This window comes from Dendrobates tinctorius, unplaced genomic scaffold (genome assembly GCF_039654945.1).
Source record: "Dendrobates tinctorius isolate UK_male_01 unplaced genomic scaffold, ASM3965494v1 ptg000039l, whole genome shotgun sequence".
Lineage (NCBI taxonomy): Eukaryota > Metazoa > Chordata > Amphibia > Anura > Dendrobatidae > Dendrobates > Dendrobates tinctorius.
In genome coordinates, this window is record NW_027361707.1 from 27,646,999 (window position 1) to 27,660,270 (window position 13,272).

General features: G+C 49.7%; 1 protein-coding gene across 1 annotated transcript in view; it reads right to left on the reverse strand.

Annotated features, from left to right (window-relative positions):
• Nucleotides 1-11,657, reverse strand: part of MSANTD1 (Myb/SANT DNA binding domain containing 1) — a 43,415-nt gene extending 31,758 nt beyond the window's left edge. Inside the window, exon 1 of the mRNA XM_073574761.1 lies at nucleotides 11,403-11,657. Within this exon, the coding sequence (XP_073430862.1) occupies nucleotides 11,403-11,656 (254 nt within the window). The 5' untranslated portion in view covers nucleotide 11,657. The remainder of the gene's footprint in view (nucleotides 1-11,402) is intronic.
• Between the last annotated feature and the right edge of the window lie 1,615 nt (nucleotides 11,658-13,272).

The following is a 13,272-nucleotide window of genomic DNA, read 5'->3' on the forward strand; positions in this document are numbered from 1 at the left end:
CTTCCATGACCTTTCCCAGGAAACACGCCCCCTGATCTGAGTGTATTAGTTGGGGGCAGCCGTATACTTGGATAAAGTTTTTGCAAATCGCGTAGGCGGCCGACTCTGCAGTTTGATCTCGGGTAGGGGTTACTACGGCAAATTTGGTGAAATGGTCCACCATGACGAGACAATGTTCATACCCCTGGTGCGCGGGGCCAATAGTCAAATAATCAATCATCAAGAGTTCGAGGGGTGCTGATGTTACTATTGTTTGTACTGGGGCCCGCTCTGTGTGGGTGGTTTAGCTAGCTCGCATAGGCGGCACGCCCGGCAAGCCTCTTCCACTGCAGTTTGTAAGCGAGCATGGTACGCCATTTGCTGTAACCACTGAAAAGTCTTTTGAGCCCCAAAATGAGCCCCTTTTTCATGGGCCTCTTGAGCTAGTTCACCAAGTTGGGCTCCCGGCACGACTACCTGCCAAGCTGTTGCTGATGTCATCCGCGATACTGCCTTGCGGTACAATAGTCCCTTTCTGATCACCAATTTCTCCCATTGGCGCAGCATTAACAACGTGTCCTGAGTCAAGGTCTGCCTCTGGGAGTCATTAGGTATTTTGCCGGTGGCCACCCATTGACGTAGGGGTCCAATTTCTCCATCTTCCTGCTGTTGCTGGATCCACTTATCGCGGGGTTGTTCTAGCATGCCTCTTGGGGGCTCCATATGGGATTGTTCTCGCGTGGTGGCCGTGAGTCCGGCGGGGGCCAGAGCGAATGGCGTTTCCTCTCCTTCCAGTTCGTCATCCCGACTTTGCCCTGGGGTTGTACGCCGGATCCTGGAGAGGGTGTCGGCATGCACATTCTCCGCTCCCCTTTTATAGATTTTTTTACTTGAATTTGGCCATCCGGGCCACCTATCGTTGCTCCAGAGCCCCTAATTTGTCATTTTCAAGGTGGGCCAGCGGGTTATTGTTGGTTCGTACCACCACCTCGGAGCCTGCCAGGTACTCTGCAAACTGCTCCGTCATAGCCCACACTACTGCGAGGAGTTCGAACTTAAAGGAGCTGTAATTGTCTGGATTACGTTCGGAGTCGTGGAGTGATCGACTGCCGTAAGCGATCACTCTTTCCCGGCCGTCTTGGACTTGGGACAATACAGCTCCTAGCCCGTGTAGGCTCCCGTCAGTGTGCAGTATGAACGGCTGAGAGAAATCCGCATACGCTAACACCAGGGCATCCAAAAGGGCGGCTTTGAGATCTTGGAAGGACTCTTCTTGCGCCACTGAATCTTCCATCCATTCGCTCCGGCAGGGGCCCCTTTCAGCAGGTCTTGCAGGGCTCGAGCGCGTCGTGCAAAGTTCTTTACGAAGCGACGGTAATATCCGGTCAGCCCCAGGAAGGCTCGTACATCTTTTACCGTCTTGGGAGTAGGCCACCCTTGGATCGCGGTGACCTTTTCCATGGATGGTCTAACGCCTTCTGCGGAGACGGTATGCCCCAGGTATGCGATCTGTTTACAAAACAAGTGGCATTTCTGGGGCTTTACCTTCAATCCGTACTTCTGCAGCCGCCCGAGCACCTGCCCCAACCGCCGCAGGTGGTCATCAAATGTGGCGGCATAGATGATGTCATCCAGGTATATCAATGTGGCCTCGAAGTTGAGATCTCCCAGACACCGCTCCATCAGCTGTTGGAAGGTCCCGGGGGCGTTGGCCAGCCCGAACGGCATACGATTAAATTCGAACAGTCCCATGGGGAGAATGAACGCGGTCTTGGCACGGTCTTCTTCTGACATTGGCACCTGCCAGTACCCGCTGGCCAGATCTAAAGTTGAGAAGTATGTCGCCTTCCCCAGGGCGGATAGGGACTCCTCTATCCGAGGCAGCGGGTATGAGTCTTTGATGGTACAAGCATTCAATTTCCGATAGTCCACACAGAACCGCAAGGTGCCATCCTTCTTGCAGACTAGCATGATGGGGGCCGCCCAGGGACTCTGGCTTTCTCGGATAACTCCTTTCAGCAGCATTTGGCCCAGTAAAGTTTTCACCTCCTGATATAGTTGCGGGGGAATCTGCAGATACCGCTCTCTGATGGGAGCCGTTCCTGCCGTGGGAATGCTGTGCGTAATGGCTGTGGTACATCCAAAATCATCCTCATGGTTGGCGAAAACCTCCTGGTACTGGCCCAAAAGCATTTCTAACTGGAGAAATTGGGCCGGTGTAAGGCCAGAGAGTTCTGCTCGCATTCTCTCCAGGATGGCTCGGCCCTTTTATTCGGTCGAGGTCCCGGTGGTCTGAAGAGACCGGATAGACATCGCCCAAGGATCCCCGGCCTGCACTTTTAGTTGGAACGCAGGGGTCGGAAGCACCTCTTCCAAAGGTCTCACCAGCTTCGCCATTTTGGCTCGTGGCTTCAGGACGATGTCTTGGTCTTCAAGGTTGACGCAGTGCACCAGGACGGTCCCTTTCCGCACAGTGGCTAGGGTGCGGGCCACCAGGACTCCAGAGGGTAGGTGTTCTGAGAAGCACGGCTCCACCTGCATCTCTACTCCCTCCAGGGGCACAGGGGCCCAGATAGGCAAGGCCACTACTGTCTGCCCAGGCGCGATCACCTTCCCCAGTACCTCGCCCTCCTGGCAGTCCTGGAGGACTCGCTCTCCCCGCACCAACTGCTTGAAGACCCGCCCTTGGGGCGTGCGGGAGCCCTACTGGCTCAGAGTCTCTTGCGTGGGCTCATTGAGGAAGAGGTTGCCGAACTCCAGCAGTATGTTCATACCCAGGGTAACCAGATGTTTGTTGTTTGCGTCTCCCTGGGTCAGGACCACTCCCCGACGGCCGAGTGATTTGCCGCTTAGCGAAATCTGCATCCACACTACTCCGACGACAGGAACCGGTAGCTGGTTGGTGGCTACCAATTTTATCACAGACCCCCACTGAGGTCTCACTGCTTCAGGAAAATGCTGCCAAAAATAAGTCTCTGGCATGGTCGTTACTTGCGACCCCGTATCTACTAGACATCGTACGGCACGGCCTTCAACCTCTGCCCATACCACTGGACACTGTGCGACCAGGTCTTCGTGACTTCCACCACCCCGTGTGGTGGGCTCTGGCCCCGAGTGGCGTCCCCCCAGCTCAGGATCCTCTGATTTTATTGGCCAGCGGGGCAGGTTCCTCTTGCAACATGGGCACTCTTGGCGCGGAGTGTCCCAATCCTCCACAATCGTAACAGGCGAGTGGTTGTGGGAACCGACTCTGGTGAGGGCCACGATGGTTCATGCCTTCTCTGCCCGGCCCTAGCCGACTTCTTGTGGCCTCTTTTTTCGCTTCGGCCAATTCGCCTTTAATACTTTATCTCTTGCTTCATCAATTGTACCCAGTGGGGTTCACCCAGGGCGCTTACCGATGCTTCGATACTCCGAGCCATTCCCACAGGGACCGTCACCACTTGCTCCTGTTCCCGAACACGTGCCTCCTTTCCTATCTCTGAAAAGGTCAGATCCGGGTCCACTCGCACCCGCTCTCGCAGAGCCTGGTTCGTCAGGGTGTCTCTTAGCCCGGTCACTAAAAGGTCACGTAATGTTACATCCACGGTCCCCACACCGACCCCATTCTTCCTTTCAATGGCTACAATCAATTCCTGCAAAACATTCATATATTGCGTCACTGTTTCCCCCTCCTTCTACATGCGACTAAACATCCGGGTTCTCAGTTCTCCTACATCAGTCGGGTCCCCAGGGGTCTCCTCTAAGATCTGTAACACCCTGACGAAGGCGTTTCACTGCCTCGGGGGCCTCAACATTACGGAATCCCGGGCCTCCCCGTCCAACACCATTAGGGCCACTTCTGCCTCTTTGTCAGGGGTCAGCGGATGCATCCTAAATAGCCCACGCATTCGCTCCATCCAGTTCCACAGCATAGTATTGCTGCCGGAGAACCTGGGTAGATTGCTCAGCATAGCCCCTAAGGATAGGCTGGGCCGGGGCCCACTGTTGCCCCCCTGGCCCACACCATCTCCGCTCAGAGTCTGCATCCTGTCGACTACGCCAAATTAAGTAATCGCAGGTACGCGGGATGCAGTGACGAGGCGGGAGACGGGAGGAACTTTAAGATGTAACTTATATATATATATATATGCCTATAGGGGCTATCTCGAGCAACCAAACAAGTTAACAGCAGTTATCCTCGCAGGTATCAACACAAGAATACACTGGTAGCACAAACACGACTAACCTGGCAAAGACCGGTCACTATAGGGCCGCGGTATGGCCGACTACTGGTCCAGAATTACAATGTGTCACTTATACTCTGTGCCGTCCGGCAGAACGATGGTCGATGATGCTTCGGCGTATCAGCCGCTGGACCCAGCCGGCGAAGTGGGGGCACAGCAGGCCCCTGAAGAGTTCCTCTGCGTCGCACCTCCTGGCGGAGGTTGCCCAGGGTACGGACGGCGTAGGCTGCACCCGTAGGCCGGAGCCGAGCTGCGGGGGCCACAGCAGACAGGCCGCAACTGCGGGCTGGAGTGGAGCGGCGGCAGCACCAGACGGGCCGCACCCGCGGGGTGGAGTCTGGCGTCAGCTGCCACGGGCGGGAGCGGTTGGGCCGCACCCGTGGCAGTGGACAGGCCACACCCATGGGGCGGAGCCGGGTGGTGTCTCTCCGTTGGACGGCTCGGTGCAGTCTCCCTTCAGTCTCTCCCGTCGCTGCTCTGCTCTCCTTGCTCTGGTTCTGGCTCTCGCTCTGGCTCCCTCTAGCTTCCTCTCTTCTCCTCTCCCGCTGCGTTGACTGACTCCTGCTGGCGTCCTCAGCCCCTTTTATAGTAGCTCCTCCCCCAACCTTTCTAGAAGTCTCTGTGGTCCGTCCCCCAATTATGTCCCCCGGAAACAGTCTCCCTAGGAACCTTGGTTCCGGCCCGGATATACAGAGGGGACTCCTCCTCCTACACATGCATTCAATATAGGGAAAGCTGGTGGAGGAGGGATAGTTTTGGATTAGAGATTTTGGAGACACAGGGTTCAGCGGGTGCTCTAGTACGAGAGCCGAAACCTCATGGACCATGGCACATCCTACCAAACGCCCACTCTCCTTTTACCGTGGGTGTAATACTACTCAGACAACACAGGTGATGGCAAAACAGTGTGACAATACTTTATTGAATCACAAAACAGGCAAATAACATGTAGAACAGTTCAAGAGCAATACCCAAGATGGTGCAAAATTACAGAGTCTCACCCTTCCACTGACTCGTTGGCACGCACAGAGTGGAGGTAACGACAAGCTTAGGAAGATGACAGTCCATTGAGGTACAAGGCCAGTTGACCAAAGGGTCACAACCTGGCTTCTCAAAACATCTCTATGGAGCCAGGTGACTGATGGGTCCCAAATTTGGCTTTCCCAAATGTATCAATGGAGTTCAGGTGACCAGTGGGTCCAAATCCTGACTACCCCAAATGAATAAATGGTTCAATGATGGTCAATGGAGCAGATCTGTATTCTTTCAGCCGGGGCCATGGTCGCCTAAGCTGGCACCCTGTAGAATGTTAAATCTGTGTCCCTCTGTCACAGGGTCACCGCAACAGAGCGGAGCCAGAAGACCGCAGTGTCTGGTGGCTCCTACTCTGCTGCTGAGAAGCACTTCTCCAGTTTATTAAACGTTTTTATTTCTTTCAGTAGAACAGGGGTTAATCGGCCATGTTGGAAATTCCTGCATTCAGCTGTGCTCGGTTAGCCACTCCTTTCTGCTATAAATTCTGGGCTTGATTACCAAGTCCTTGTCTGAGTTAGCAACTGCTGCAAGACATAGGAGTGGGAGAAGATGGTTTTGTGAAGGAGTGCTGGAGGAATTTATTAACAACTCCTGCCTGGTTTGTAAGCTTGGAAATTCCTTATCCTTCCCTGTTTTGCTTTCTTCCCCCTGCCTACACACCCTGGTGAATACCTCTGTTATATGTGAGTGTATATTTTGTGTGTGTGTGTAGTTTTCAGTTACCCTTGTCTTTGTTACCCTGTCTGTTGGGTTGGTGTACTGCGGTGCACAGTAGCGCCCCCTCTTCGGGGACAAAGGGCTAATCTAGCAGATAAGGCAAGGGTGAAGGCCCCGGCGTCTTCGCCATCTGAAGTATCCCGGGGAACAGGGCGAGCTTAGGCGCCATCTAGTGTTCGGGCCAAAAAAGGTTTTCCTGGTCCCAGGTTACTCGCCTGTCGAATCGTGACACCCTCGTGATGGAGCCATGATCTGGCAGCTATCCTGTAGAGTGTTCCTGACTGTGATTTTGTAAAGAGTCTCTGTTTCTTTGGATCTCTGAATTTCTTGGCTATCTGGATGTCTGTATGTATGTATATTGTAAGAGGCATGTCCCACTTATGTAGCTCACAACTGTTGTCCTTCAAGCCAGCATCCAGCGGTCAAGAGGAATCTGTGATGTGGTTAACTCGGATAGGCTTAAACGAGAAAAAGTCTGTATTTTCTTGACCAACCAACGAACAAAAGGATAAATTCAAAAATCAACATATAGATAAGTCTATTCCTCATTGATTACTGAAAACAGATGTCTGATTAATTAAGATAAGATATTTTAAGATAAAATGCTGTGTTGCAGCATCAATAGTAAAAGATAGAATGTTAATAATAATTAATAAAAAATAGGGATATACTTACCCTCTGTCAGCCCCCGGATCCTTCCCGGTCGTCATTGGGGAAGACCGCTACGTCATCAGTGGTCATTCGCACAATGCATCCCTGGAAACGGAAGTTGCCGCCAGCACCAAGGAGGATTGGTAGGATTCTGGGGGCCGACAGAGGGTGAGTATATCCCTATTTTTTATTTTAATTCTATTTTTTACAGGAATATGGTATCCAGGGCATGGAGGAGAGTCTCCTCTCCTCCAGACCCTGGGTACCATCCACACATGAAGTGCTCACTTTACGCATGGTGGGCATAGCCATATGTGTAAAGTGAACATTTCAATGCAATCCTATGGCGGCGGAATCGCCGCGATTCCGCAGAAATAATGGACATGCTTCGGAATCGCATAGCGGTAAAATCCGCAGCATTGACACAGCAACTGCGGAATCCCATAGGATTGCATGGGGATGCGTTTTTTAAGCGTTTCCATGGCCGCAAAAATGCAGCGGAAACGCTAAAAAACGCAGCGTGGGTACACAGCCTTACCGTGATCAGAGCGCTGTGATTCCCACGCTGTCACACAGATGACAACGTGTGAGCCAGCAGCTATGTCTGGTGGTAAAAAGGTGACTGCCGGTCACAGACGTTGCCTGATGAGAGTACTGCTCTCATCATTGTACGCCTGTTCTCACTGTTAGCAAACCATCCGGATCGTCGTGGGACATGGCAATTAATGGATTATCAGCAGAAAGGTCAGTATAACTTTGCTTTTTTATTTTAATTTTTGGTGAATAAATGGGTAAATGAGGGTCAGGGAGTTTTTATTTCAAATAAAGGAGCCTGTATGTTTATTTCAATTACAGGTGTTAGTAATTGGGACGTCTGATAAATACCTCTCCATTACTAACCAATGGGCTTCATGTCAGCGGCCATAAAACAGCTGATATCAACCCTCCATCTTTTACCCCACTTGGCACAGCACCAGGATAAGTGAGAAGAGCCGAGCAATGCGCCAGAATTGGTGCATCTAATAGATGCGTCTCTTCTGGGGGGCTGCAGGCTGCTATTTTTAGGCTGGGTTGGGCCAATATCCATGGCCCCTTCCCAATCTGAGAATACCAGCCCCCAGCTGTCCGCTTTAGCTTGGCTGATCATCAAAAATGTGGGGGATCCCACTACTTTTTAACATTATTTAAATATTTAAAAAAAAAACGGCGTGGGGACCCCTCTGTTTTTGATAACCAGCCAAGGTAAAGATCACAGCTGCTGGTTATCAATACTAGAGGAGGCTGCATGCCCGTTTTTTTTAACACACTGTGTACTTGACATGGCTGTGATTGAGCTGGAAGTTCCCACATAGTCAAGCTTGTTAATTGACTGCTCTGCAGCCTTTCAACAAGCTTTGTTTGAGCTGCCAAACCCAAACAGTAACACAGCAAGGACACTAGGTGTTCGGTACGGACCCTGAACTTTACCATTCAGATTCGCCCATCCCTGTTAATAACCTCACTGATACAGACTTGGGTGCTGAGTGCCGAGATTTCTGAGCTCATACTTGATGCTGAATAAAACAAGATGTTTTGAAAAATTTGTTCCTGTTTTTTTCAGAACAGCAAATGATGCGCCGATACAAGCACAGGACTTCAGAGTCCCGGAATGATATCATTATTATCATGACTGATGTCCTTTGCGCACGATGACGGCGCGCTGATCTGCCCACGCTTTGCCAGAGGACTTACCAGGATTCTGGATCAGGTGAGTATAGACTGTTTTTTATTTTCTAATGCAGGAGCCGTTATACAGCATGGAATTTAATGTGGGGGGCCATTAGACAATGTGGGAGCTAATATGGGGCCATTAGACAGCGTGGGAGATAATGCAGGTGTCATTTTACAGTTTGGAGCCTCCCTTGGAAGCCATCATATGATGTGGGGACTTCTGTGTTGGCCATTATACAGTGTGGGAGCTAATGTGGGGCTATACAGTTTGAAGGCTATTGTGGGGGCCATCGTACAGTTTGGGAGCTACTGTGAGGGCCATCATACACCGTGGGGGCCTTTATACAGTGTGGGATTTACCGTGGGGGACCGTCAAACTTTGGGGACTATTTTGAGGGCTATTATGCAGTGTGGGAGATAATCTGGGGGCCATTATACAGTGTGGGGGGCTACTATGGTAATCATTAAAGAGTGTGGACAATAATGTGAGGGCAGGAAGGAGACATTTTACTATGTAAGGGGCACAGTGGTGACATTGATATCTGGGGCAGTAACAGGCTCAGTGTTGGGGTATCAGCAGGATGGGGAGTTTGTGCAGGTGGGGAAGGTGCCGGAACTGTGCGAAGTCAACTGTTGCTTTGTTGTAATCTCTGCAACCGTCTTGGATGGAGAAGTTGTCATGTCGGTCTGGGCCAGATGGAGAAGATGGGAAAAGTGAACGACTCCATCAGAAACGTCAGGGGTAAGTACCTATCTGTAACTGTACAGTAATCTCTTACATGTTGTGCAGCACCGGTATCTACCACTATATGGTCACCATATGGCAGTGATATCAGTGATTGTCTTTGTGTAGAGATTTTCTTTTCAGCTACAGCAGGGTAATCTGCTGAGGTTCCCTTATACCCATGATTAGGGCCCAATACTACCGTTGTCATCAGAATTACCTGGTTAGGGGCCCACTAAAATGTTTTGCACCCCCGTAAGCTGAACCCCTAGTTACACCCATGACAAGTGCCCTATGTTGTATGTTTCTATTTCTGACCACCAAAATATAACCTGATATAAAGAGCATAGAGATAAAGAACTTGTACAGGATTATAAAAATACCAAAAATAGTGCCACACATATTTACCGGTTGTGAGTGATACTACAGTGGAGCCTCATTCACTTCAATAGAGCTGAGTGGCAATACCTGGTACCAACAAAAGGTGGTCCTATTTAGCTTAGCCACCTATTATGTAGCATCACCCAAATAACGAGTATACAGCACCAATCATGACAACTGCATTAGAGCACGAGTAATGTCAGCTGAAAGAAGGACCAAGTATGTAGGAGATCCTTAAAGGGGATCTATAAATGCATTTCTAAATTTAAACAGTGCACCTGCTCCAGTTGCCACTGCTCCACTGATTACGAAACACTTTTTATTTTTCTTCTGTGCCCCTCCATTCCAAAGTTATGCTCCCAGTAATAAACATACAAAGTTTCCCTTCAACTGACTGAGCGTGTCCCACAAAACCACTGTGGGCGTGGCCATGTTTTGATTGGCCGGCATCTGAAAAGAGAAATAGCAAAGTTCTGTGGTATACGCTCACTTAGGTGAGGGGAAAATTTGAGTCTATATTAATGAGGGGCATAACTTTGGAACAAAGGGGTATAGAAGAAAAATAAAAACTGCTCCAGAATCAGTGGGGCAGTGACAACTTTAGGAGGTACTCCGCTTAAATTTAGAAATACCAGTGAAAAGTCCCCTTTAAGTTCTCAGGGAAGAAAATTTGGTGCCAGAGTTGTCAGGTAGCGGCTAACTTGCCTCTCCCCAATGAAAACACTTGCATGCTCACCTAAACTGAACACTCACGGTACATGGTAGTTATATGAACGTGCATGTGTATAAGAGGTGTGGGGAAAGACAGCTGTTGTCTAACCAAGGTTTCATCTGACAACTTTTGAAGGAGTATTGGCATGTCCAGGACTAAATAATTAATGACCCATTTATAGGGAAGAGTAACACAGTTGTATAACTTACAACACAATGCTTGGACTGGCCAGTGGCTCTCTACGGGCCGAGCATGACTGCTGCATAGGAATATTACACATTGTCATACTCGGATGGGGAGAGCCGCTGTACAGTCCGGAGCCTTGCGTTCTGATCTGTTTGGTTTGTATGGCCTATACTACAGGAAGAGTCACATGGATATATAGATCACAGGTAGATTGGAATGCAAAGTTCAGACTGGCCCCTGGCTCTACTGATCCGAGTATGACACTCAGCCGTGTCATACTCGGTTTGGGAGAGCCACCGGACAGTCCGAGCCTTGCATTTCGATCTATGTCAGATTTGTATGGCCTATTTTACGGGAAGAGTTACACAGCCATATAAATCACACGTAGATCGGAATGCAAAGCTGGGACTGGCAGGTGGCTCTCCTGATCCGATTATGACACCCAGCACAGTTGTGTCATACTCGGATCGGCAGAGCCGCCGGACAGACAGAGCCTTGCATTCCGATCTATGTCTGATTTGTATGGCCTATTCTACGGGAAGAGTCACACGGCTATATAGATCACAGGTAGATTGGAATGCAAAGCTCGGACTGGCAGGCGGCTCTCCTGATCCAATTATGACACCCAGCACAGTCGTGTCATACTCAGATCGGCAGAGCCGCCGGACAGAGCCTTGCATTCCGATCTATGTCTGATTTGTATGGCCTATTCTACGGGAAGAGTCACACAGCCATATAAATCACACGTAGATCGGAATGCAAAGCTGGGACTGGCCGGCGGCTCTATTGATCCGAGTATGACATGGCTGAGTGATCTACATGTGATTTTTATGGCCGTGTGACTTTTCGCTTACAATAGGCCATCACGTGAAATTTTGGGGGGTTCAACACCCAGCACCCTTCTTAATCTGCTCAGTTAAATGGGAGACGAACTGCAGCACCCAGCAGCGGCCATTAAACAATGTACGGCGCTGTGGTGCTCCGTGTTCAGAGCTGATCAGTGGGGGTGCCGGACTCATTAATTGCCTAGTCCTAGACATCCCCTTTAAGTCAAAAGGACATTGGAGTTAATCAGACTCACCTGTACTGGAAAGTCATGTTGGTAATTTTGATTTTGATCTCTTCGCCGTGTCGGTGTTCTCCGGTCATCTCGAAGAGCTTGTTCGCCATGCGTTCGTAAACTTTGGCATTCCTCTTAGTTTGCTTGAGCTCCTCGAAGAATTCCTCCCAGACCAACATGAGACCCCTCATTTCGGCATCGGTCCAGTTCCTGGCCCTCCTGTGCTTCTCGCTCTGAGAGGAGAGCAGGTAACTGGGCACCTCGGCTGCAGCCATTGCTCAATGCAGCAGATGAAAGGGCTTTTAAAAGAGAGACAGGCCCCCTTGCTCCACTACCACCCACACCTCTCTACACCCCCCACAACTTGGGGATGAGATTTAAGTTGCGGTCCCCTTTGCAGAGCCGTCCCCGGTGCAATGGTGGATGGGCTGGAGCATTTGAATGACAAGAGAACATATGAAACCCTTTTGCAACAGATTGAAGTCTGAGAGCATAAAATGGGGCCTACAGCTGACAGGCTGGAATTTAGTTAAAAGCTTTTAAACAGGAAAACGTCAGCTTGATGTCACGTTCCCATAGCAACAGAGCAACGGCATAAGCTACAACAACAAAAACCTTTTAACTGAAAGCCAAATAATCAGGACAAAGTTGACAGGCCTTCAATATTAAAGCTTTTAAACACTTAAAAAAAAAAATAATAAAATGGTGCTGCGGCGATAAAAGATCCGCACGTCTGTGGGGTCACGCTTTCTACGAGAAGCTTTTAAGTTGTTCTTTATGGCTTTTTTTTTCCTTTCAAAGACACAGAAAGAAAGAGAGGCCAAATACACAAAGCGAGCTCTCCGGTTAGAATGTTAATTAAAGACGACCGCGATTCAGGGACGCGCCGGCAGCCGAATGTCTTCTGGAGGGTCGATGGATGGATGGAGGGTGATTTATGTATGGGGGTCAGGGAAGATGGCGACGACTGCAGTCAGTATAATGGTGGTTACTTCTGTGTAAGGGAAGGCATCTACGTCTACTGAGGTGATGGCAATACCTCGTAAAATCGCAAACGGGGACATTGGGTCCAAAACAGAGAACAGATGAAACTTTAGGATCGGCTCTTTCTTTGTAGGACAAAAAAAAATGATCAATAACGACAGTGTTAGTAGTCATGGGGAGGCTTCCTGTAAACTAGGGGTCACAGACTAGAGGGGTGCCCTCAAAATTTACTGCAAAGGAGGCCGAGAGTTTACTGACCTTTTCTGGATGGATGGGAGGTGGGCAGGGTGATTTATCTATGGGGTTAAAGAAGATGGCGGCAACCATGACAGGTCTGGATGGTGGTGATTGCAGTCAGTATAATGGAGGCTACTCCTACGTTTCCAGGCGTAAGGGAAGACATCTGCGTCCACGGAGGTGGTGGTAATACCTGATCAAATCGCGAACAGGGACATTGGGTCCTGCTCTACGGATCCAAAGGACGGAAGAATAGTTGATTCCTTAGGATCGGCTAGTTTACCCAGAAGAAAAAAATGCTCCACAATAACAGTGTTGGTAGTCGTTAGAGAGGGGCTAGAACTTATGAGGGCCACTGAGAATATAGGGGTGCACTCCGAATTAACTGCAAAGGTGGCCGAGTTTTGATTGCCTTTTTTATTTTATAAAAAATGAGGATTAAACCCCAAATCTGATCTTAGGATCTCAAAAGTAAATATGAAAGTACTGCATTTGAAACTTTGGGCCTCTAAGAAGTGGCGTCACTAGGGCTGGAGAACCGGGTCAGTGTGTATGTTGTGTTCCTGATTTTTGGCCACGTGAGCACCATTTTGATGTATAGGGTCTGTAAGTCGTCAGGACCCTGGGCACAACACAATGATGTTACTGTGAAGAGAAGCGGATGTGGTCA